At 40.7% G+C, this 25,898-nt stretch overlaps 1 protein-coding gene across 1 annotated transcript in view; it reads left to right on the top strand.

The window, feature by feature from the left end:
• CDK14 (cyclin dependent kinase 14) overlaps window positions 1-25,898 on the top strand; it is a 664,071-nt gene that overhangs the window by 513,776 nt on the left and 124,397 nt on the right. The window contains exon 12 of the mRNA XM_052638676.1: window positions 3,094-3,142. Coding sequence (XP_052494636.1) covers window positions 3,094-3,142 — 49 coding nt within the window. The remainder of the gene's footprint in view (window positions 1-3,093; window positions 3,143-25,898) is intronic.

Raw genomic sequence — 25,898 nt, forward strand, 5'->3', positions numbered from 1 at the left:
CATTGAGTATGATGCTGGCCGTGGGCTTGTCACATATAGACTTTCCTGTGTTGAGGTATGTTCCACCCATACCTAATATATTGAGAGTTTATATAATGCATGGGTGTTGAATTTTGTCAGATGCTTTTTCTGCATCTATTGAGATGATCAGGTGATTTTTATCTTTCGTTCTGTTAATATGATGTAGCATATTCATTCATCTGCATATGTTGAACTGTCCTTGCATCCCAGGGATGCATAATATGGAACATTATTTTTTTGTTGCTGGTGGGAAATGAAAAGTAATCTGTCATCATCTACTAAAGTTTGAAATATGCATACCATTTTCCAAGCAGTTCTATATTGGGAATCTGGGTAACAAAAAAAGAAAGCACCAGTATGCAAAAATAGATGTGCAAGGATTATTTATTGAAACATTGTTTTTAAGACAACAGTTCAGTTCAATCACTCAGTCGTTCAGTCGTGTCTGACTCTTTGCGACCCCATGAATCGCAGCACACCAGGCCTCCCTGTCCATCACCAACTCCCAGAGTTCACTCAGACTCATGTCCATCGAGTCAGTGATGCCATCCAGCCATCTCATCCTCTGTCGTCCCCTTCTCCTCCTGCCCCCAATCCCTCCCAGCATCAGAGTCTTTTCCAATGAGTCAACTCTTTGCATGAGATGGCCAAAGCACTGGAGTTTCAGCTTTAGCATCATTCCTTCCAAAGAAATCGCAGGGTTGATCTCCCAACCAGAATGGACTGGTTGGATCTCCTTGCAGTCCAAGGGACTCTCAAGAGTCTTCTCCAACACCACAGTTCAAAACCATCAATTCTTTGGTGCTCAGCTTTCTTCACAGTCCAACTCTCACATTCATACATGACCACTGGAAAAACCATAGCCTTGACTAGACAGACCTTTGTTGGCAAAGTAAAGTCTCTGCTTTTGAATATGCTATCTAGGTTGGTCATAACTTTTCTTCCAAGGAGTAAGCGTCTTTTAATTTCATGGCTGCAATCACCATCTGCAGTGATTTTGGAGCCCAAAAACATAAAGTCTGACACTGTTTCCACTGTTTCCCATCTATTTCCCATGAAGTGATGGGACCAGATGCCATGATCTTCGTTTTCTGAATGTTGAACTTTAAGCCAATTTTTTCACTCTCCACTTTCACTTGCATCAAGAGCCTTTTTAGTTCCTCTTCACTTTCTGCCATAAGGGTGGTGTCATCTGCATATCTGAGGTTATTGATATTTCTCCCGGCAATCTTGATTCCAGCTTGTGCTTCTTCCAGCCCAGCATTTCTCATGATGTACTCAGCACAGAAGTTAAATAAGCAGGGTGACAATATACAGCCTTGACGTACTCCTTTTCCTATTTGGAACCAGTCTGTTGTTCCATGTCCAGTTCTAGCCATTGATTCCTGACCTGCATATAGGTTTCTCAAGAGGCAGGTCACGTGGTCTGGTATTCCCATCCCTTGTTGTTAAGACAACAAGGGACTGGAAACTACCTAAATTTTCGTCAGTAGGAGAATGGTCACATAGTTTCTGTAATTCTATCCTCTGAAATATTACATAGGTTTGAAACAGTTGTTATATATTTTTCATTTGAAGGACTAAACAGTATATATTATTAGATACTAAAAAATGTCAGAGAGTGTTATGTACAATCCATTTAAAAATTAAAATAGTATATGCTGCTGCTGCTGCGTCACTTCAGTTGTGTCCGACTCTGTGTGACCCCATAAACAGCAGCCCACTACGCTCCTCTGTCCCTGGGATTCTCCAGGCAAGAATACTGGAGTGGGTTGCCATTTCCTTCTCCAAAAATAGTATATATATTTGTATATATGGATAGATTTTTATTTATAAACATGTGGAGAGAGACATACCAAGCCATTAACCATTGCTATGTCATTAGAAGTGAAAAACGAGGAGCAGGAGAAAATATTATTAATATATATTTTATGCCATTTTATTGTTTAGTTTTGTAAAACATGTATGCTTTCATTTTAAAAAATTTAATAAAGATTGTTCAATGGTAAATGTAAATATACACAATAGGACGTTGGTTTGGCTTTGCGTGTGTGTAAGTACTATATGTTATAAGCAAGGAGATCCAGCACTACTGTGTTTGGTCAGGGATACAGGGCTGATTTTGTTGATATATGGCAGAAACCAACACAATATTGTAAAGCAATTATCCTCCAATTTAAAGTAAATAAATAAAATTTTAAAACTGAGACTAGATGACCTCCTATTCTAGAAAATAAACAAACATTCCAAACCCTGCGCTACAGCAAGAATAAGGGGAGTCTCTGAAGTAGAAGGAAAGGACCCCAGACAAAAATGTGGGAACCCAGGGAGAAATGAAGAACCCAGGAATGAACTAACATGGATGGACTTGCAAGGCATTATGCTACGTGAAATAAGACAGAGAAAGACAAGTGCTGTATCACTTATATGTGGGACCTAAAAAATACAACAAACGAGTGAAAATAACCAGAAAGAAGCAGACAGATGGATACAGAGAACAAACTGGTGTTTACCAGTGGGGTAGGGGGTGGAGGAGCAATGGAGAGGTGCGGAATTGGAGGCACAAACTGCTGCGTATAAGGTAGGCTCAGGAATATATCATACAAACGGGAAATAGAGCCAATATTTTGTAAAAACTGTAAATGGAAAGTAACCTTTAAAAACTATATAAAAATTTCTAATTATAAACATTTTAAAATGTTAAAAAAAAAAAAAGAGATGTCTTCATTGAGAAAACAGCAGGTTTCACTGGACTGATGTGGCAGTATTCTTCTATAGATCTACCTACAATTTGCAGGTTGGGAACTTGCATTTCTTTTTTCAACCCAGTTAAAACTTATTCTAAGAAAGAATTACTAGGACGCCAGGTGATACAGAGTACACTGTTTCATTGCTTAAAGTGTTAAGCTGTTTTTGTTTTACTCTTTATAACTAATCTGAGGTGAAGACCTAGTTTATCTAGCATAACTATGGCTAAATCCAACAGTAACTTTTTTTAAAGTGTTTTTTAATATTCTGTCAATATGGACGTTTGAAATAAAGACTGTTTATCATTTTTCTTTTTTATTTCAGAACGCTTTACCCTGTACAGCTCTAAAAACCTTAGACAAGCATGGAATAAGTAAGTTTTTAATACAGATTATGCTTTCTCTATATCTCTCTTAACTTTTAAAACCCTTTCTCCTGACATTCTTTCGCTTGTTCACCCAGTTTTCTATTCATCCTTTCATTTAGCCATCAGGCGGTTACTTGGTCCTATTTGCCAGCCCCTGTGTCTCACCTGAGCCAACACTCTTCTGTGAGCTTGGATTCCCAGAGTGAGGTTGTATTTATTGCTTTAGAGTTGTTAATCCTGAAATTCACTGTGGTCTCTCTTCTTCTAACTAGATTCTAAGAAATGTTTTAGCATCCTTGGATGCTAAAATAATGTTTCTTAAGTGCCATATATCCACTGATTTTCTGATCTGATTAATGTTGGTGACAACCTTTGAGCTAGATGAAACTGATCTTTCAAGTGTTTTCAGTTTACCTAATTTTTTTTTCCCCCGAGCCCTAATGGGAAGCTAAGTACATGTATCACTTGGAGTATATGTACACTGTTGATTTAATTTCTATTCTGTCATCACACCTTGTTGAAACTGTTTTATTGATTGGTTTCAAAATTTGATGACATCTAATGATGTGAGTGTCTCAAGTGATTCAGGGTTTTGGGGGGCCTTTTTTTGCAAGCCAGACTGCTAGTAAATCTTTGAAAGTTAGTAAGCAGAGTAATTGAGTCACTCCCATTTGATTGTGAGCATCACATCTCAAGCATTATGTTGGGGGAAAAGGTAACTGGTTCTGCTTTGATTAAGTTAAATTTTATTTGTCATAACAAAATTTTGTCTACAGGGAATTTAGTGTTATTGTCTCCCTTTTTACTGTTTTGACATGTTTAATTTTATATGTCATCAATTATGGAAAAAATAGAAACTTTTTATAATAAAAATGCCTTTAATCAATGATGTCAGTAGATAACATCAGACAGCTTATTATGAGGAACTCATGAAATGAATACATGAAATTCTTCAGTGGATTCTTTGAAAGATTTGGCAATTTATTTTGGTTAAATTCATACTTAGAAGAATATACCAGTATAGTTATTTTTATCTAACACAGAACTTCACATTTCCCATTTGAAGGGTCAGTTCTTAATATCTAAACAGAATCCCCCCTGGGAAGCACGCCCTCAGCTGGGTGGGAACATTCTGTGTGTGTTCCTCACCCTTTTAACCTCCTCCACCCTAACTTCACTGATCAGAGGTCTAACATATTTAAATTAAGTGCTTTCATATACCAGGTACTATCTTCAATATACAGTTGCTGTTTTAATTAAATCATCAAACACATTTCTCATAATTGCTCAATAGTTTTGACCAACTTGGTATCCACTTTATGAAACAATTCTTGATAAAGCAATTGAATCTCTTAACTCCATCTCTGAAGTAACAGAAAAACTGGCGAATCTAATACAGAGTAGCGTTTGTGGAGAACAGCCTTCAGTTTAGCTAACCCTCCGTTTCCTTCCTTCAGAGGGACAGAGCTGAAATGAGTTACGAATCGCCTGGAAAAATAAATGGCAATTTTTATCCACTCAGAGTAGCTGAGGAAGGACAGGGCAGGAAGACCTCAAGATTTTCTTGGATGCCTTTGTTCTGTCATCCTCGGTGTTACAAAGTGGCTGTAACAACTCAGCAGCCTTTCTTCAAATGGCAGTGTCCAAAACCAAAGCAGAAAGCAAAGCCGACAGCAAGAAAGGAACTTTCTCCCCATCCTGCTCCCATCAGGGAGGAATATCCTGGAGATGCCCAGAGATATTTGCCCCTTTGTCTCTCTGATGGGGTGGACCGCATACCCTCCCTTGGCTGGGCCCTGGTAAAAAGGGAGGGGTGGACCTCTTTGTCCCCTGACCCTACATCTTGTTGCCTGTAAGGCAGGGTTTTGTTAGTAGGGAAGAAACAGGAGTGGCAGTTAGGTACAGGCAGTCCATGATAGCTGCCACCATGATTCGAAAATACTGTCTATTGTAGTAAACTAAAGTACATCTAGGTCGACTTTTTTTCATGCTCAATTACCTTTTCTTCTTCTAAATGAGCCAGTTTTAATATTTTAGTGCATATTCATTCAGACTCCAAAATGGTATATGTTACATGTGAGGATATAAACAGGCTGTTTTATCACGTGCTTCATCTCAAAAATAAATACAGTTCTTCTATGTCAAAAGAAGGGAAAGACAGGGAAGGGGACGGGGAGGGCAGTTGACGATGCTGCGTGATGTTAGGTCCACTGTCCCCCTGTGGATGGCACCCCAACAGCATTTACACCTGACCCACTCCAGTCTCTCATCTTTGCAGCCTGTATTCAGCACCTACCATCTGCATGCCCAGATGGATGGCCTCTTTGTGTTCAGCCATTCATAGTGACTAGTGGGACGCCTCTCAGAGAAGATACTTTTGTCTGTTTACATCACTCTGTCTCAGGAAAAACTAGGTTGTCTCGTGTCTTTCCAAAAGAAAAAAGCAATGGAAGTAGTAATCAAGCTTTGCATTGCTTTGCTTCATTCTGACCACCTAAGACCTGATGCTTTCCTTTCTCTGAGAGGTACTGTTCATGTCACAGTTCTTCTTGCTCAGTTGCTAAGGTGTGTCTAACTTTGCAACCCCATGGACTGCAACAAGCTAGGCTCCTCTGTCCACTATCTCCCAGTTTGCCCAAATTTACGTCCATTGAGTGATGCTATCTAATTACTTCATCCTTTGCCACACCTCCTTTAGCCTTCAGTCTTTCCTGTATAAGGATTTTTTTCCAGTGAGTCAGCTCTTTGAGTCAGGTGGCCCAAGTATTGGAGCTTCAGCTTCAGCATCAGGTCACAGTAAAAGTGATAAACACCACTAACAAAATTAGGCTGACTAACACTCCGGTATCGCTGCTGTAGAAATTTTGAAAATTGGACATTGTGCTCAATCTCGGATTGTTTCTTAAAAGATGCTAGACTTAGTAAATATGATTTTACTTTTGAAGGCAAATAAGAATTCTTCAGAATATGATTTTTCGCAAAATAAGGACGCCGTTTCTCTTTAAGATGTCACTTGAGAAATATTCTTTATTTGCATTTTCTGTGAACATAGGATTTCTATTTTTTCTACTAAGAACAAGTTCTAAAAAACTAAAGGAAAGATGTATTTTTACATAAAGTCTTTCAAATCATATGATAGAATTGCAGTTCATATCATTCTTTATTTATACAGTCACATATGCCTTTTTAAAAAACCTAGAATTAATTCACAGTCATTTAATAGAGTCCCACCCTTAGATTACTTTAAAAGCATTTTAGGGAAAATACTAAAATTGAGCTTTTGAAGTAATGTTTTAAAATTATAAACATGATATGTTTAGAACCATGCTATTTTCAAATCCCCACAAGTCCGTTGTTGTTGCTGTTGCCTTAAGGGTTTATTTCACAAAACACCAATTAATAAATTCATCACTAAAAATATTATAAAAATATGATTTCCTGGTATCCGTCATGTACTGAGCCCTTAAAGTGATCCTGGAGCTTCCAACCAATTTGAACCCAATGCGATGTACAGAGAAGTAAGAATTCTGAGATATGAATTATATTATTGATCCTTCCTCCAAATGGACTTGTGACCTTGTAACCATCATTGACATTTCAACATCTCTGAGTTAAGAAGGGAGTCTGGATTCGGAAGAATGGCATTTAAGGACAATTAGGCAAATGCTGGCTTTCTCCCTTGCTGCTAACTCATTTGTTCGTCAACAGCACAATTACGAAACCAAAGCAATTGCTAAATTCTCTTGTGCAGCAGTAATAGGTTCAAAATAAAGTGAACTAATTTGCAAGGACTGGTTTGAATTCAATTTAGACAGGTTAATATAAGATGGGCAGGTTAATAGACAAGTGTAAGTCACTGTTCAGAATTAAGAAACACTGTCTTTAAGAATATGTATTAACACAGCTGTTGAAGCTAGTGGGTATGTTAACCTGCCTAAGAGAGTAAGAATTTCTTGACAAATGAAGCCTTACATCTCTTTGAACAGCTGTAACAAGTGACCCAGTTTATTTTGGGACCAAGTCTGCCCTAGGTAACTCCCATGCAATTCCCTGCTGACTTCATTTATACCAGTGACCATGGGCATAGTTTTATCCTTTGAAAGATTTTTTTGGTATTCTGGTGAAACAATGCAGTGATCGGAGAAAAATATCAAAAAGATTCAGCAGATATCTAAACTGAAAAGGATAATATAAAGAAGTCTTAATTATAGGATTGAGAATAATAAATACATATTAATATAGAAAAGAAGGTCCTTTTATTCCTTCCTACTGGAATTTTATTACCCATGTGGTTTCTCTCTTGCTTGAAGGGGATTTTGGACTAAAGGGAGACAAATCTTAATTTTATAAATACATGTTCTGTTTTCCAGTGGCCTTCAAAACATTCCATTTTATTTCCTTGGAGTTATAAAGACTCCCCCTATTTTTCTTCCAGATCTCTCTATTTATAGTTGTCTGACATTGGCATGCATGTGCAATCAACCAAGAATTCCACCCACTTAAAAGATCTTTTATTATTTTGGCTGGAGAAGAAGCCTTAGTATATATTATCCAGCAAAGTTAAGGGTAGGATTCCAGGAATGCATTTGCTTGTTTTGGAACTTTTTAGCAGCTGAACAATTTTGGAGGTTTGAAAGTAGCAAAAAGAGAACTAAGGATAAACCACCAAGTCAGATTTGGAAAACGAATTTCATGGCTGATAAAGCAAAGCATGTCCACAGACACTGAACAGGTGTTAGCCAGCCTTTTTCTACTCCCTCCACCCCCATGCTCTAGTTCTGCTTATAAGCCTTCTAGTTAGTCAGTCCAACTGGATTTCCCTAAGAATTAAAAAAAAAAAAAAAAAGACGACACTTTAAGATGTGTAATAAATTCAGAGCCATCACCCTTACGGAAATGCAAAAATAGAGACAATAACATTTACCTGCATGTGTTGTCAGATAGCAGTAGAGTCGCAAACCCTCATTTAGGAGCTTGAGAAGTGTTTTCTTGCTTGGCGTTCTTGAACTTTCTTTGAATGTTTCATCTAATTTGATGATTAACTTCCAAAACATATTTTAAAGGTGCCAGTGGTTTGCTAGAAAGTTGTTCTCCATGTTCATAAAGCACAATGTGTTTAAAATAATATTTAGAGGAGTAACATAAATCTCACTCTGTGTATTTATATTGGTGGTTCTCTATTGTATATTTCTTATCATATGTTAATGCATCCCATTAAGATATAAGTAGGTGACTTCTCAAGAAAGAAAAGCCCTGTTTTCTACTCTGCCTTATTGTTCAAAGTCGACCTAAAAATTTCTAAAGTAACAATGTATTGCAAAGGAAGTTCAAGCTTTCCATTTCTCTGCAGTTGCTTGGAAATTTTAGAGGAAGGAAAGAACAGTTTTTGACACTAGGAGGAGCAGTTGAGTTGAGCCAGATCTTTGAATCATCTTTTTCCAGTTTCACTTTTTTTTTTTTTTTCTTCTCATTGTTGATCATTTTTCTTGTAATTCTGTTTACTTCAGAGTAACAGTTTTAATGTACTTAGTGCCTGGAGATTTCTTCTCAGCATATTTTCAAAGAAATTGTTCTTCGCATCATCCATCACCTTTTTAGGGATAGGTTTGTTAAGGGGACCAGCGCTAAAGCAGACGGTAGATGAAACTGAGCTGCAGTTGTCGACTGCCCAGCTCTGGGGATTTGAGTCCAGCATAGGAGGCTACGAGGCATGGAGTTCCTCTCCACACCCTTAAAAATGTGATTTTTAACACTTGGACAGTCAAATCCAAGCAGGTCTCTTGTCCTGACCTTGAACACCCAGACATGGTATTGTTCGGAAGCCCCTGATCTCACCTGCCTGCTTACAAAAAAAAAATCACAGTTCAGAGCAGTTTCTGGGATGACTTATTTTCAGAAGAATGAATCATTAGTTCAGTTACTGAAAGCATTATGGAGGTGTGATGTTTATCTGATCTATTAACCCCCTTGCCACTGAACAGAAAACAATTCTTCTAGAAAACCAAAGAGTAGATTCTTGAAGGGGAAAAAAGGAGGAGGTCCTCAAGTAGGAGATGCCTTCCAGGCTCTGGTGGGAGTCAAAGAAGACAGCATAAAAGTCTGTCGAAAGACGCACGTTGGAGGCAGGTACCAGGGGGATGAAGAGAAGGCTGTCTAAGCAAAAGCTGGCAAATCTGTCAAAGGCCTAGCCCTGATCACTGATAGTAGCTACAGCATAAAGTGATAACATGTGAGAGGCACCTGGTAAAAAGCCTGACATACACTCACTAATCCATAGTCCTGATGCTGCTGCTGCTAAGTCGCTGCAGTCGTGTCCAACTCTGTGTGACCCCATGGACTGCAGCCCACCAGGCTCCGCCATCCCTGGGATTTTCCAGGCAAGAGTACTGGAGTGGGTTGCCATTGCCTTCTCCGAGTCCTGACTGTGGTGGGTAATAAACCATCGGACAGCCCTTTGCAATATAGAACTGGCTCTTACATATGTTGTCCCATCTTCATATGCTTATAACAATATTGGAAGGTGGGGCAGATATTATCATCTTCACTTTATAGCTTGAAATAAAAGGCATGCTGAGGACAGTCGATCCATGCTATTGAGAGTTACAACTTAGATGGTACGCCCCAGAGTGAATCTTAGGAAATTCTGTCGTTTTGAAAACCCTGATATTCAAACAGGGTTATCAATGCCTGATTTTTGTTGTTGTTGCTCTCCCTGTGACTCTGGGTCAGGAGATCTCTTCTGGGGCCTGGTATCATTCATTCCAAGTCTAGGTTTTCAGCAGTGGGAGAGCGGGGATGGAGTACAGACCTGACTTCCTCTCTTCTAGGGAATAGTGTTTGTAGCAGGCTGACCACCCACACCATCAACAAAGGTGTCTCCTGAGACTGCTGGGTAATGTGCCATTGGCATGAAGGTGGGTTGGTGGCAAGCCAAGGGCTGGAGATGAAGGGCCTGCCAGCCACCCATGCAGACCCTGCTGGGGGAATTTGTTGCCCATTCCACACAACTCCCACTGCCCCAAGAAATTATCTTCTGTCATTTCATGTCATCGCCAGATTTCTTGTCCATGTCTTTCTTTGTGTAGCAAAGAATTTGCTGACATTAGTAACCCCTGGTGACGGCCAAGGGCAGGCCCCATGTGCTGTTTGCTACCTTTTAGAACAGGTTTTTTGTTTCCCTTCTGATAGGCAGAAACCATCCATCTTCCCTCTTACTAATTGGCAGTACTTGCCAGGCTTGGGAGTTGGCAATAGCAGTTGTTTTTCATCCTTTCAGACTAGGTGTTGGACTGTTCATTCAAAAATACTCACTTCTGGTGCAGCTAAAACTTTCTTTCTCCCATCAGCTTATTAAGGGATAAAACCCAACCACACTTCTGAAACAGCAAAGAGTTTCCAAGAGCAGCTGGGCTGCTCGTTTCCCTGAAAGGACGATAGAATTAGGCTTTCTTGAACAGTTCCCCAAAACAGATCCTTGAAGTGTGAACTGAGGATGTTCTCTGCTTCTCCACAATATAAAATGGTATATTTGTATTCTGTGGCTGCTGTAGCAGATTACCACAAATTTATTGATGTAAGATACCACAAATGTATTGTCTTCTCTTGGGCAGGAGCCTGGATGGGCTCAGCTGGTTCCTTTGATCTGGGTCTGACAAGGCCAAAAACAAGGTATGGGTAGCTGGTCCCTGTCTCAAGGCTATTGGGGAGAATCTGCTTCCAGCCGTATTCAGATAGTTTGCAGAATTTAGTTCCTTATGGTTGTTGGACTGAGGTCCCATTTCCTTTCTTGTTGTCAGTTGGGTACCTCCCCTAGCTCCTGAAGGCCATGTATATTCCTTGTCACCATGCCACCTCCTTCTTTAAACCAGCATCCGTGCAACAAGTCTCCTCATATTTCAGATCTCTCTCTCTCTCTCTCACCCTTCTGTCTCATCTATTCTGCCTCCAGGAAGAAAAAGGCCCCTTCTTCTAAATTATATAATCCAACTTAACCTTTCTATTTTAAGGCCTTAATTGCACCCTCAGGATGGGTCCCTTTTGCTTGAAAAGTAACACATCCACAGGCTTCAGGGATGGATGGGTGAGAGGACATCATTGGGCCATTCTGCTTTTCATGAGTTGTACTGGGGTTTCCTATTCAGTGATGAGTTGTAGGGTGAGGCAGAGCGGAGAGGGCAAACCCAGCCATCATCCGGTCAGACCCTGCCTGTTTTGCCCAATCTCTGGCTAATCAGATGACAAGCATAGGCCCCTGACCCTAAAGGTTCCATATTGCCTGGTTCACATTAGCTCCGCTCAAAGTCATGTATAAGGAAAAAGCCTGTTTCCATCCTAGCAAAGAGAATAAAAGAGATTATTCTCAGGAAAGCTCATTGTCTCTAAGAAAGTAAAAATTTGGCCTGACATTTCTTTCCCCTGTAGGTCAGTGCTGTCTAGCAGAACCTTCTCCGTTGATGAAAATCTGTAATCTGCACTGCCCGGGGCAATAGCCATTAGCCCACCGTGGCTACTGAGTACTTGAAATGTGGCTTAGGAACTGAATCTTAAATTTCATTTAAATTTAATTACCGTAAGTGCCCTACATACCAACAAGTTCCATTCTGAGAGCATGTTCGTCAGTCTGATTTGTTTGTAAGTCCAACAAAGTCAGCCTAAGTACCCAAGTAACACAATGGGCTATAGAGTACTGTACTGTAACTGGCTTATAATATTTTTCCCAGAAATAATACGTCAAAGACAAATGTAAAACATAAAGAGAGCATTTTCAATCTTGCAGTATATAGTACCTTGAGAAGTTTAATAGTACAGTACCGCAGCTGGCGTACAGGGCACATTCATGTCTTTGAGTGTTTGCAGCGTGAAGGTTCAAATGTAGGAGACTTGCTGTAATTTAAATGTAAATAGCCAGCACTGGTCGCTACCAAACTGGGCAACACAGCTGTGGCTCAGCATGTAAACTATCCATTTATTTTAGGTGCCCACCAATGTAATTCAAGTGTGGGTGTCTGATGCTTGGAAACTCTACGCTCAAAAGTCCTTGCATTTTATACTCAAGTGCCTGAGGATCTTGCTTGATGTGTTTGCTTCTCACCTCTGTCTTTTGTTTGTAAAAACTCTGGGCCTCCCTAGTGACTCAGATGGTAAAGAACCTGCCTGCGATACAGGAGACGCAGGTTCGATCCCTGGGTTGGGAAGATTCCCTGGAGAAGGGAATGGCAACCCACTCCAGTATTCTTGCCTGGAGAGCTCCGTAGACAGATGGTCTTGGCGGGCTACAGTCCATGGGGTCACAAAGAGTCAGATATGACTGAGTGGCTAACACTGAAAAGATAATAGCTGTGGAGGACCCAGTAAGTGTGATAAACCTGCAGAGGGAATGGTGGAAGGATCAGGGAACACCCAGCAGACATGCCGCCCCTGCCCCTCCTTCCAGGGGCCATGCTCTTCCTTCCTGAGAGCTCTGCCTGCTTCAGCTGTCTGCATCCCTTTTTCCTTCTGTTCTCTCTGCATTTTCCTGTTGGGAACTGCTAGGGGTTAGACACTCAGCTCTCTACACTTTTTGAACTCCCTGAAGAATTCACCTCTTTGCTGTTTTCCTGGCCTCCTTGAACTCCCTCAACTCTGATCAGAAAATGCAGAAAGGCTCAACTTCCCCTTATCCACATATGAGATGCTATTGAGAGGAGCTCCACCTACTAAATAAGCCTCTCATGGCCCCCTGTGGGGACATATGTTAATTCTTTAACTTCAGAACATTGTAAATTGCCACATTTGAAGTAAGTCAGAAAGAGATAAATATCGTATTCCAATGCATATATACGGAATCCAGAAAAATGGTACTGAAGGATTTACTTACAGGGTGGCAGTGAAGAAACAGACATAAAGAATAGACTTATGGACATGGGGAGAGGGAGGAGAGGGTGAGATGTATGGAGAGAGTAACCTGGAAACTTACGTTACCATATGCAAAATAGATAGCCAACAGGAAATTGCTGTATGGCTTAAGAAACTCAAAAGAGGCTCTCTATCAACCTAGAGGGGTGGGATGGGGTGGGAGATGGGAGGGAGGTTCAAAAGGGAGGGGGTATATGTATACCTATGGCTGATTCATGTTGAAGTTTGACAGAAAACAACAAAATTCTGTAAAGCAATTATCCTTCAGTAAATAAATAAATTAAAAAGCCTAAAAGTTTCTTTTCTATTAAATTGGAAAATTACATTGATACATTTTCAAAATGTTGAATCAGTTTTACTTTTTGGAATAAAACTGCCTTGGTGTTGAAAAAAAATGCAACATTTTTAAGCATGAACAGAAATGCAGAAAATTTTATTGCTCATTTATTAAAAATTGCTGGCTTTGAGATCCCTTTCCTCAGCACTTATTTTTTCATTTTTCTTTTGATTAAGCAAATATTTATGAATTTAGTGAATCGTCAGCCTCTAAATTAATATGAGCATAAGTTGTCACTGGAAAAGATGATTTGAACAACAGTGCCATCTCTTGCATTGACTGTCGCCCACTTCACACTTGACCTTGGTTAATTTTCATGAAAATTAGGATTGGACAAGGGACCCAATCATTTGTGAGGACAAGGGGCCCCCCTCATCCTTTGGGGAGACTTTCTGTAAAGCTGGGGCTCAACTTCCCCTCATTGTGAAGAGACAGTTAATAGACTGTTCATGTTGACAAGTGCATCTGACATCTGCTCTGCAGCCAGTGGTCCTACTGATCCTGTAAAAATACAGTCAATAAATATTGTTGATACAAATCAAAAAAAGAACAGAAAAGGGGAAAGATGCCCATGAAAGCTCATTATTGGTGCAAATGGCCAGAAATCACTTGAAAGCCACATAAGCTTTGGTCTGATAGGGGCCAACTTCCAATCTTAGATCTACTTCTGAACCATTTAATATTCAGGAAGCTCACTAGCCAGTCTGAGCCCCAGATTTTCAGTCCTTAAGACCCTTGGCAGTATTACATTCCACCCCCGCCCCACTTGTGTTTTTCAACATGCCCTGCCCTCTCCTGCCAGTCTGAGGGTTTTATTCATTCAAGATAAGTAATTGTCCTTGAAAATGAGTACCACTGCTATAAAGGGTCCTCAGATATCTGGAATATTCCTTCTGCCTTTCTGGAACCATATGCTGAATTTCTTGGACACCAGATAATTTTTTTAAAATACTTCTTATGTAGGAACAAGAGTCCTCTTCCCCAGCAGTTCCTTCCTAAGAGTGATATGTTAGCAAATAGTGTTCTACATAATTCATGGAAAACTGTGATTTACCCTAAGTCTTGAAACTCATCTTATTAGACAGTTTTCCTAATTAAAGTGAAAGAAGCCCCATAGACAAGCACTGTTACCAAGTTCAAAGCATCTTTTAGACCTCTTCCGTACATGCACATGAACTCTGTACATAAGCTGGTGGGTAAGCCTAAACCAGTTACATAGAACCTGGGTGTCCACTTGACCTGAGGGTTTCATTTGTGAGACTCAAAGTAATTATCCTTATTGACTGCAGCTCCTAAATGGGGAAGACTTATGCTTAGAAACACAGAGAATAAAGGCTGGGAGCATGACTTTAGTTTGGTTTGCCTGTCATCACTGACAATCAGATGGGTAGGGGACACCAAAGGAAACTGCCTTTTTTTTTCAGACACTGAGCCAAGTCCATACCCCAAGGCACAAGTCCCATGTTACTTTGTTGTATCCGTCATAGGAGTGACTTTTAACAATAGATTTTATTTTGTCTTTGACAAAAACAGTAAAGAGACATGAAAAAGCCTTAAACACACATATATACAATCTGCAGGTCAATTATTTTTGTCTTATTTGAAAGTATTTTTAGATCATTTCTACATTTTGGGGTATCAGAAAAATCCAGAGGTGATTTAAAATGGAAGTCTCAGAGTGAGAGACATGTATGTGTGTGGTTGTTATTACTTTCCCTGACTATAAATGACATATATATGAATAGAAATATTAACACAAAGGGATCGATATTCTGGCCCTCACTGCAGTATTAGCCAGCATATCTTTGTGTATCTGTACGTGGAGTCTCTGCTGGTCCTCAGCTGAATTTAATCCCTCAAGACTTGATATACAAACATAGTGCCAAATAGAGAACTTCCCTTAAATTATTCAAATCTCCCCATAAGTGATTTCCCACTCTTCCTGCAATGGAAAACATTTGATCATAAATTCAATTAAATCAGCCATCATCTTTGTGATGTTTGTCCAGCTAAATCCTTTAGTGAATAAACCAATAAACACACCAGCTCTGTGTGTGTGTGTGTTTGTGTGTGTGTTTATGGCATGATCGTTGGGGAAGAATTGATTTGAAGTCAAGACGAAGAGTAGTTCTCATTTCTTAGGCCAGATTTTGACCACTTTACTGCAGCCAAGGTTTAAAAGATTAAACTCTTAGCAGGGATAAAATCACGTGCACTCCTTAGATTTATTGGCTTTTATTCCCCGTCTCGGGGCCTTGTTTTAATATATTAAGTTTCATATCCAAACTAGATATACTTTGGAGATGTTAATTAAAGTGATCATACCACACCAATCATTTTTCTTCCTCTTACTTCACACTCTCTCCTGCCTAGTTGAAACGGAGGAAGCATGACTGTTGACATGCTTTTAAATTTCTCCAGGGGAACGCCATTATAGGGCTACAGTGCTATTGATGATTTCTCGTATTTATGTCAGCTGAAGAGGTGAGGTTTATTGTTGCTGTTGTTCAGTTGCCCAGTCGTATCCAAATCTTTGCGGCCCCCTCATGTCCATTACATCAGTGATCTCATCCTCTGATGCCCTCTTCTCCTTCTGCCCTTAATCTTTCCCAGAATCAGGGGCTTTTACAATGAGTTTTCCATTCGCGTCAGATGGCCAAAATACTGGAGCTTCAGCTTCAGCATGAAGTGCTAAGGTTTATTCGAGGTTTATAAATGTTGGTTACTTCTCGTCTTTATCCTAAAGCCTTTTGGACAATAGATGTAACCAACCGCTTCCCTTCTTTTTCACTATATTTTACTGCTGATTCTATCAGTTTGGATATAACTGACCTTTATTTATGCATTATCTTTGAAAAAATTGGAAGTGAAAGTGTTCATTGTTTGGTCGTGTCTCTCTCTTTGTGACTCCATGGACTGACCAGCTTCCTCTGTCCATGGGATTCTCCAGGCCTGAATACTGGAGTGGGTTACCATGGCCTCCTCCAGGGAAATCTTCCCAATCCAGGGATCGAAGCTGGGTCACCTGCTTTGCCGGCAGTCTTTACTTTCTGAGCCACCAGGGCTCATATATCTTCACATATGTGTGTTTTCTTGTGGCCTCTAGGGGGCAGCATGGTCTGGGAGGGGAAAAAGGGTTAGAAGCCAGCTACTTATCTCTGTGAACCATGAACTTCCAGATGTTCAAGCTGGTTTTAGAAAAGGCAGAGGAACCAGAGATCAAATTGCCAACATCGAAAAAGCAAGAGAGTTCCAGACAAATATCTATTTCTGCTTTATTGACTATGCCAAAGCCTTCGACTGTGTGGATCACAATAAACTGTGGAAAATTGTGAAAGAAATAGGGATACCAGACCACCTGACCTACTTCTTGAGAAACCTATATGCAGGTCAGGAAGCAACAGTTAGAACTGTACATGGAACAACAGACTGGTTCCAAATAGGCAAAGGAGTATGTCAAGGCTGCGTATTTTTACCCTGCTTATTTAACTTATATGCAGAGTACATCATGAGAAACGCCAGGCTAGAAGAAGCACAAGCTGGAATCAAGATTGCCAGGAGAAATATCAATAACCTCAGATATGCAGATGATACCACCCTTACGGCAGAAAGTGAAGAGGAACTAAAAGGGCTCTTGATGCAAGTGTAAGAGGAAAGTGAAAAAGTTGGCTTAAAGCTCAACATTCAGAAAAGGAAGATCATGGCATCCAGTCCCACCACTTCATGGGAAATAGATAGGGAAACAGTGGCAGCAGTGTCAGACTTTTATTTTTTTGGGCTCCAGAATCACTGCAGATGGTGATTGCAGCCATGAAATTAAAAGACGCTTACTCCTTGGAAGAAAAGTTATGCCCAACCTAGATAGCATATTCAAAAGCAGAGACATTACTTTGCCGACTAAGGTCCGTCTAGTCAAGGCTATGGTTTTTCCAGTGGTCATGTATGGATGTGAGAGTTGCACTGTGAAGAAGCTGAGCACCGAAGAATTGATGCTTTTGAACTGTGGTGTTGGAGAAGACTCTTGAGAGTCCCTTGGACTGCAAGGAGATCCAACCAGTCCATTCTAAAGGAGATCAGTCCTGGGTGTTCATTGAAAGGAACGATGCTAAAGCTGAAACTCTAGTACTTTGGCCACCTCATGCGAAGAGTTGACTCATTGGGAAAGACTCTAATGCCGGGAGGGATTGGGGGCAGGAGGAGAAGGGGACAACCGAGGATGAGATGGCTGGATGGCATCACCAACTCGAGGGACACAAGTTTGAGTGAACTCCAGGAGTTGGTGATGGACAAGGAGGCCTAGCTTGCTGCGATTCATGGGGTCGCAAAGAGTCGGACACGACTCAGTGACTGAACTGAACTGATCTCCGTAAAATATGTAAGATAAGCAACTGATTTTTTTTTTCCAACCTTTAGCAAAACAAGTAAGATATCTGAAATAGAGAAGTCAGGGTTTCCCCATGGTTTGATTGGCTGCACCTGGCCGCCACTTTGGGCATCTATTTGGATGGCCAGCATTTTTTTTTTTTTAATGCTTATTTATTTGGTGGTATCTTAGTTAGACCACAGGGCTTCCCTCATAGCTCAGTTGGTAAAGAATCCACCTGCAATGCAGGAGACCCCAGTTCAATTCCTGGGTCGGGAAGATCCGCTGGAGAACGGAGGAGCTACCCACTCCAGTATTCTAGGGCTTCGCCTGTGGGTCAGCTGGTAAGGAGTCCGCCTGCAATACAGCAGACCTGAGTTGCGGTGCCTGGACTCTGGTTGTGGCGCACTTGGGCGTAGTTGCCCCATGGCATGTGGGATCTGAGTTCCCTGATCAGGGATCAAACCCACATCTCTTGCTTTGCAGGGCAGATTCTTAACTACCAGACCACCAGGGAAGTCCCCGGATGGCCAGCATTTTTTAGATACTGGCTCAGTTACCTTGGAGGCTACTTAAATTAGACCAGGTTCCATGCCTTTGTCTCCAAATGGAACTAAATATATCTTATTTTTATAAGGATGAAGACAAACGAGATTTTTCCATTTACCTCTCATTTCTGGTCACCCTCGACTGAAGGTTAAATTTGTACCCAGAGTTCTAATTTTATCCAGTGGTCAAATCAGGCTTTACTCTCCTTTCTTAGAATTCAGCTACCTCACATGCCTTACTTTTAAGTTGTGATGCTGAAAGAATTCCGATGTCTCTTCTTCCCAAGGAAGTGAAAAATGTTTCCACAGGGACATCTTCCATCCATCATGATTTTAGGCTTCTTCTCTTACCAGCCACCACATCTTTGGAGTAATCCCTCACCTAGCCCTCTTCTCTGTATCTGTATTCACTGATTTTCTCAATCCAGTCTTCATCTAAAAAATAAAATCCTCCTGCTATATAAGTGAGATAATTCTTTTCTTTAATTATTATTTTAGAAATTTCTAGAAGCTGCAGCAGACATTAGAAAGATCTTTATTTATGCATTGATAGAAATGTTTTATAGCTATACTGTCTGATATGGTATCTAGTAGCCATATTGGGACATTAACTTAAAATGTGGTTATGGCAATGGAGGTACTAAATTTTGGTCTTGTTTCATTTTAATTAATTTAAATAGGCATCATTATCTTATTTAATTTTAATTAATTTTAATTTGATAGTCATCTGTGACTTGTGGCTACCAAATTGGATGGTGCAGAACAGAGCATAAATTCTGATCAGTTTCTAACCAGTATCTCACCAGAATATATTGTGAGAGGATTAGATTTTGCTGCTGAAAACCTTCTGTCCAGGCTTTTATTCTCTTGCTTCTTTCTTTCTCGTATAGCTGTAGGCTTAAACCCAAATCCTCTGACTCTGCCCCAGGATTTTCTCTCTCTGAGAACATCTGAGAAAATTTCAGTTTTCAAATTCTTCGATTTTGTTGAATATTGAACATATTTCTCCTGGGTATCCAGAATGGAATTTCAAAGCATGGCATATGGATAGCCCTGATTCCGGGGGCACTGGCCATTTCACCACCTCAGCTCTGTTACCTCTAGATCTGGTTTTTCCTAAATATACAAATAAAACTTGGGAATGTGTTAAAATGTGCCTAAAAGCTGCATAGGCTTGGCACAAGTTAACATATTTCCTGAATTGGAATGCCCCCCACCATTATATGTGGGGCTCGCCAGGTGGCTCAGACAATAAAGAATCTGCCTGCAATAAGGAGACACAGGTTCAGTCCCTGGGTCAGGAAGATTCCCTGGAGAATGGAATGGCAACCCACTCCAGTATTCTTACCTGGAGAATTCCATGGACAGGAACCTGGCAGGCTGTAGAGTCCAGACACAGCTGAGTCGGATACAAGTGAGCAATTAACACTTTCACTTTCTTTCATACATATATGCAACAGTTATTTACACACACTGACTACCAAGAAAGCCTATGTTTGTTCCATCCACTCTAAAGTGACCTCAATATTCTTTTAAAATTTTCTTACTGGTTCCCCAGTAATCATTTTTAAGTGTTTCCATATGTTTACATATGATCTGTAAATGCATGCCTCAGTTTTTTGCAATATGCTGGTATTGCTGATTTTAAGACACAGAAGAGGTGTTTCGTTGTTGTTTTTTTTAATGGTTTGCGTCATGGCTCTGCCTTCTGCCTCATGTTGGACACATGACTAAATCCACCCTTTCTTCCATATACCTGGCAGTTCTAAGTACCTGGACCCCAGATGCTAATCAATGTGTAGTTTCTAAAATTCTCTCCATTTATCGTTCTCTTACTTGAGCTGTAAAGATAGAATAGTGCTCAAGAAAATAAACAGCTCAGCAATTATGTCAGTTTGGGGGGACCTCTAAGCCCAAGTGGGTATGGAATAGCATCTTTCCATTATAAACCATTTTCTATGAAGAGGTGAAGGTAGCATTAAAGGCAAGAAGAAAGAAATGTGCAGCCCAAAGGCTGTGCTCACTTTCAGTAAAGACAGCCTCAGCCTAGTCTGTGCTCACCGTCTACCCACTCTTCATAGCACTCGTGCCCCCAGATCCACAACGTCCTCACACTGTGAGAGAGCGGGAGCCACGTTGTCCTTTAAGAGACCCGCCTCTTGGAAAAGCCTAGGCACCCCCACACCACAGGGCACGAGGGAACGAAATAGGAAGGGATCATGAGTTTCTTGTCAACCCCTTGTTAGTAATGGGTTTTGTGTTTTTAGTTGGAGTATACTTGCCTTACAGTGTTGGGTTAGTTTCTGCTGTACAACAATTCGAATCAGCTATAAGTATACATGTATCCCTTCCCTCTTGAGCCTCCCTCCTACTCCCATCCCCCACATCAAGGTCATCCCAGGGCACCGCGCTGAGCTCCCTGTATTATACAGCAGCTTCCCACTAGCTGCTTATTTTACACGTGTGTGTGTGTGTGTTACACGCTTAGTCGTGTCTGACTCTTTGCGACCATACAAACTGTAGCCCACCAGGCTCCTCTGTCCATGGAATTCTCCAGGCAAGAGTACTGAAGTGGATTGCCATTCCCTTCTCCAGAGGATTTTCCCGACCCAGGGATCGAACCCTGGTCTCCTGCATTGCAGGCAGATTCTTTACCGTTTGAGCTACAGGGAAGTCCTTATTTTATACATGGTAGTGTGTTTTATGTCAGTTGTGGGCTTTAAGACTGGGCTCCCATGCACAAAGCCCGTTCCCTGCCATTTTTAGATGGGTTGACCTCCTGTTAATGGACATGAGGGTCATCTGCAGGGAAATCATTGGCCTGAAGTCTCTCTAACGTAGTAACTACTTCTGTTCTGAGAACAGCTGTTTGCAAACTCCAGAAGCTCTTGTAGTCTATTTGGTAACAGTGATGTAATCATGTGCAGATTCATACAGGTATAGAGACCAAAAATGAAAGGTCAAAGGCAAGGGCTTAGAACTCGGATAAGAATGTAAGGGACCAGTTCTTCACTCCTCTGCAGTGGGAATGCACCCTGCAGCTTCATTGCTAAAAATCCCTCTGTAAATTGCACATTCCAATGTAAGGGGAAATGCTGTGTTTTTATGAAAATACATAAAATAATCTTTCTAAAAATTAACAAAATCTTTCCTCTGATGGTACTTGTATTTATAACATACATCATATCACGGAGTAGGATAAATTATTTTCCAGGCCTTGAACCACAAAACAAAAACAAACACAGCAAGAAATGTTTTCTCCAGACTAAATTCAGCATCAGTCCTGGACATGTAAGTAGTTAACAGTAATCCCTCTCCGAACACGCGAAGCGGTGACTCAGTGTTTCAGTGCATGTCAGCTTGATGTGCTCTGAAGGCCGTGGTTTACATGTGGGTGAGTCACTGTGTTTGGGGGCCATTTGAACAAGAGGGTTGTAAAGAGAAAAGGAGGAATGAGGATGGCAAAGTAGAAGAAAGGCTTTTGCTTTGTTGTCTTGATGAATCTGAACTTGAGGTCAGCACTCTGGGTCCTGGTGTATGTATGTATGTGGTAGTCGCTCAGTGGTGCCCGACTCTTTGGGACACCATGGACGGAGGCTCTCCAGGCTCCTCTGTCCATGGGGTTCTCCAGGCAAGAATACTGGAGTGGGCTGTCATTCCCTTCTCCAGGAGATCTTCCCGACCCAGGGACTGAACCTGGGTCTTCCGCATCGCAGGCAGATTCTTTATCGTCTGAGCCACCAGAGAAGCCCAGGGCCTGGTAGGTAGAAGGAAAGCAAGACGTGTGAGATAGGACTTCCCTCGTGGTCCAGGGGTTAAGAATCTGCCTGCCGATGCAGGAGACATGGGTTCAATCGCTGCTCCAGGAAGATTCCACCTGCCAAGGGGCAACTACACCCATGAGCCACAACTAGCACCTGAGAGCCCATGCTCAGCAACAAGAGAAGCCACAGCAATGAGAAGCCCTTCTTAAACCGCAATGCTGGTATAGGCACATGGACCCATTTATTTACTGCTGATGGCACTGGAGACTGGTAAGCAATGTAGAATACGTTATGGAAACATGGTAAAAGCTGTAAACATATTCATTTATGGCACATTCAAGAAATATGGCTTAGCGTCATCTAAATGTTTGGATATTTGGGAATGCGCAGATGAGGATCTTGTTTTCATAGAGTTTACTTTCTAGAATATCTAGGACAATAAACAAGTAATAAAACGAACCAAGTAATCTCAGAGAGTGTTGAGTACATGAAGACAATAAAACATGGCAGTAAGATTTTTTTTTCCTTTTTAAAGAAATAGCATTGGCAAGTTGTAAACCGTATGAAAGCTGAAATTTTGACTATTTCGTTTCTATATTCTTTGTAACCTATGACATAGCCCATCACATAGTAGGCACTCAAGAAATATGTGTTTAAGAATGAAGGTGGTAAGAGTGTAGAAAGTGTAAGGAGAGTGAAAAGAGATGGGATTAGAGACTGGAGGCAGAGGCCAGATGAGGAAAGGCTTTGTAGGCTACAGTTGAGAGTGAGTGAATGTTAGTCACTCAGTCAGGTCTACTCTTTGCGACCCCATGGACTGTAGCCCACCAGGCTCCCCTGTCCATGGAATTCTCCTGGCAAAGATGCTGGAGTGGATTGTCATTTCCTTCTCCACAGCTGAGATGTGATGTCCAATAGGAAGCCTGGGGAATCAAGTTTATGACCTAGTAATCTGACTCTTTCTGGGGGGCTCCAAAATCACTGTAGATGGTGACTGCATCCATGAAATTAAAAGACGCTTACTCCTTGGAAGGAAAGTTATGACAAACCTAGACAACATATTAAAAAGCAGAGACACTGCTTTGCCAACAAAGGTCCATCTAGTCAAGGCTATGGTTTTTCCAGTGGTCATGGATGGATGTGAGAGTTGGACTGTGAAGAAGGCTGAGCTCCGAAGAATTGATGCTTTTGAACTGTGGTGTTGGAGAAGACTCTTGAGAGTCCCTTGGACTGCAAGGAGATCCAACCAGTCCATCCTAAAGGAGATCAGTCCTGGGTGTTCATTGGAAGGACTGATGTTGAAGCTGAAACTCCAATACTTTGGCGACCTGATGTGAAGAGCTGACTCATTTGAAAAGACCCTGCTGCTGGGAAAGAGTGAAGGCAGGAGGAGAAGGGGACGACAGAGGATGAGATGGTTGGATGGCATCACCAACTCAATGGACACGAGTTTGGGTGGACTCTGGGAGATGCTGATGGGAGGCCTGGAGCGCTATGGTCCATAGGGTCACAGAGAGTTGGACACAACTGAGTGACTGGACTGAACTGATACACACAGTAGTAAACATTGAATTGATTTTTTAAAAATCACGATCTCTAATTTATAGACATATGAGATGTCTTATTTTCTTTTATATGTTTCAAGATTTTGTAAATTCTCTAGAGTGATATGCCTTACTTTTATAATGAGGGGGGAAAGATATAAACAGAGACTCTAGAAGGGTGATATAGAGAAGAGAGCTTCTGCATTCGAGACACGTAACATGCTTCACCCCCACTTGCTGTGTGACTCTGGCTGCTGTGGGCGCCTCCCCTCTGAGCCTCAGTTCCCTCATCTATAAGACGAGATAGTAGTGACCATCTCATAGCTCGGAATGCTGAATAAGGGAGACTGTGTATGCAGAGTCGCTAGCACATAGTGAATCTTCAATAAATGCTTTGTCTCCTCTGTGTACCTTCCCGTAGTATTTTTTTTTTTAAACATTTATTTATCTGGCTGCGTTGGGTCTCAGTTGCATCATGTGGGATCCTTCCTTTCGGCATGTGGGCTGTCTAGTTGTGGCACCTAGGTTCCTGAGCCCACAGGCTCGGCCAGGTTCCAGAGCTTGGACTCAGTAGTTCCATGGCATATGAAATCCTAGTTCCCTGACCAGGGATCGAACTCTCCTCCCATGCATTGCACGGCAGATTCTTAACCACTAGAACACCAGGAAAGTCCCTCCCATAGTATTCAAAACAAAGGTGCGTCCGTTGCTGGCTGGTTATGTCCTTTTGTGACAATCAGGGATGAATAGATAGTTCAACAGGTAGTTGGTTCATTGTGTGGCCAACAGGACACTCTTTGCAGGAAAGATGGGAGGCTTAGGAGCAATAAGCATTAAAAGCTATTTGACTTTTCTTCCTAAAGATCATCAGCCCTCGTAGAGGACACCCAACTTGTCAGTCTTAATCCAAGTCTTGTTTTAGATATAAACACACAGGCCACCACTTCTTTACATCATAATGAAATCATATTTTCCAGATGCAATGTCATGAGATAAAGAAACCGAGAGTCTCCAGAAAATATATTTAACATTTGCCTGGAACCAAACTTTAATAACCCATAAGCTCTGACCTAACTGAATATTCTTTCATATGAATTTAAATGGAGAACTGGTTTTGGTGATTTTCTTCATCCTAACCATTTAATATCTTTAACCTACAAGGCAACAATTACTTTTTTTTTTTTTTTTTTAAGGGATAGGGAAACATTATCTCTTCTATATCAGCACAGGATGCTAAACCGTATGTTTGCCTTTAAAAAAAAACTTTTCCTTTTTACATTTTTCTTGTTATCTTGGATCATGTCCAGTCTCTAAGGAAATAAACATGTGAAGAAAGAGTTCTGTGGAATGTTAACTGCACTGATATTTTTCTTCCTTTTATCATGCCTCCAAGATTTGCCAAAGTTGATATAAATTCACCATGCCTTCTTTAAAAAGCATAACAGCAAGGCATTCTTCCTGTAGGAATCGGACTGCAAAAGGTGATTTCCTTTTAGTCCATTTGGTTTAAGCCTGTAAAAAGCATTAAGTGAAAAATCTGATATATTTGTTAGGGCATTTATTGCATTACTAAGTTATATTTTCAGTTCTTAGTGAAAGGTTTATTGAGAACATAAACTTTGAAGAGGTTTTGTTCAGGATTAAAGAATCTTTTTTTCTTCTCTTTTGGTGAAATATTATCACACAAAATGATACCTTTCAGGAGATATTTTTAGCATTGTTTATAGTTAAAGGACACACGGTTCCATTCTAGCAAAGCAAATATCAGCTTCCAATACCAGCCTCTGATGATGAGATTTGTAGCTTCTCTAGGGTTTCAGAGGCATGAAAGGCTGTGAAGTTACCATTTTCCATTAACTCAATTTACCCTAATATAGATGCACCAATAAGTTAAACTGTTTTGCAGGAGTATTTTAGAGTGAAAATGGTTTTCATATGGGACTAAATATTTATGACTGATCCATCTGAAATGTAAAAACATGAGCCATTGCTAAACTTTAATGTGGATTGATTTCTTTTTTGACAGAGGAAGATTTGAATTTAATCTCGATGCAATCTTCTATCATCAAAAAAATGAGAGTTGTCTCTTTCAGATGAAACAGTGCTATCGTCAACCACTTTGAATTCAGGAAAATTGGATAATCTTCATTCTCTCAATAACATAAATATCAAAAACATCGCAAGGGTAGAAAGTTCATTAGCAATTTACTTCACTTCACTCTTGATTTACTAAAAATGTTTGGAAAACTTGTGAAATAGGTGAAATAATATGATACTTCTAATTGATTTCAACACGTTTGGGTGAAAAAAGA

The sequence above is a fragment of the Budorcas taxicolor genome, chromosome 4 (assembly GCF_023091745.1).
Source record: "Budorcas taxicolor isolate Tak-1 chromosome 4, Takin1.1, whole genome shotgun sequence".
In the NCBI taxonomy this organism is placed as follows: Eukaryota; Metazoa; Chordata; class Mammalia; order Artiodactyla; family Bovidae; genus Budorcas; species Budorcas taxicolor.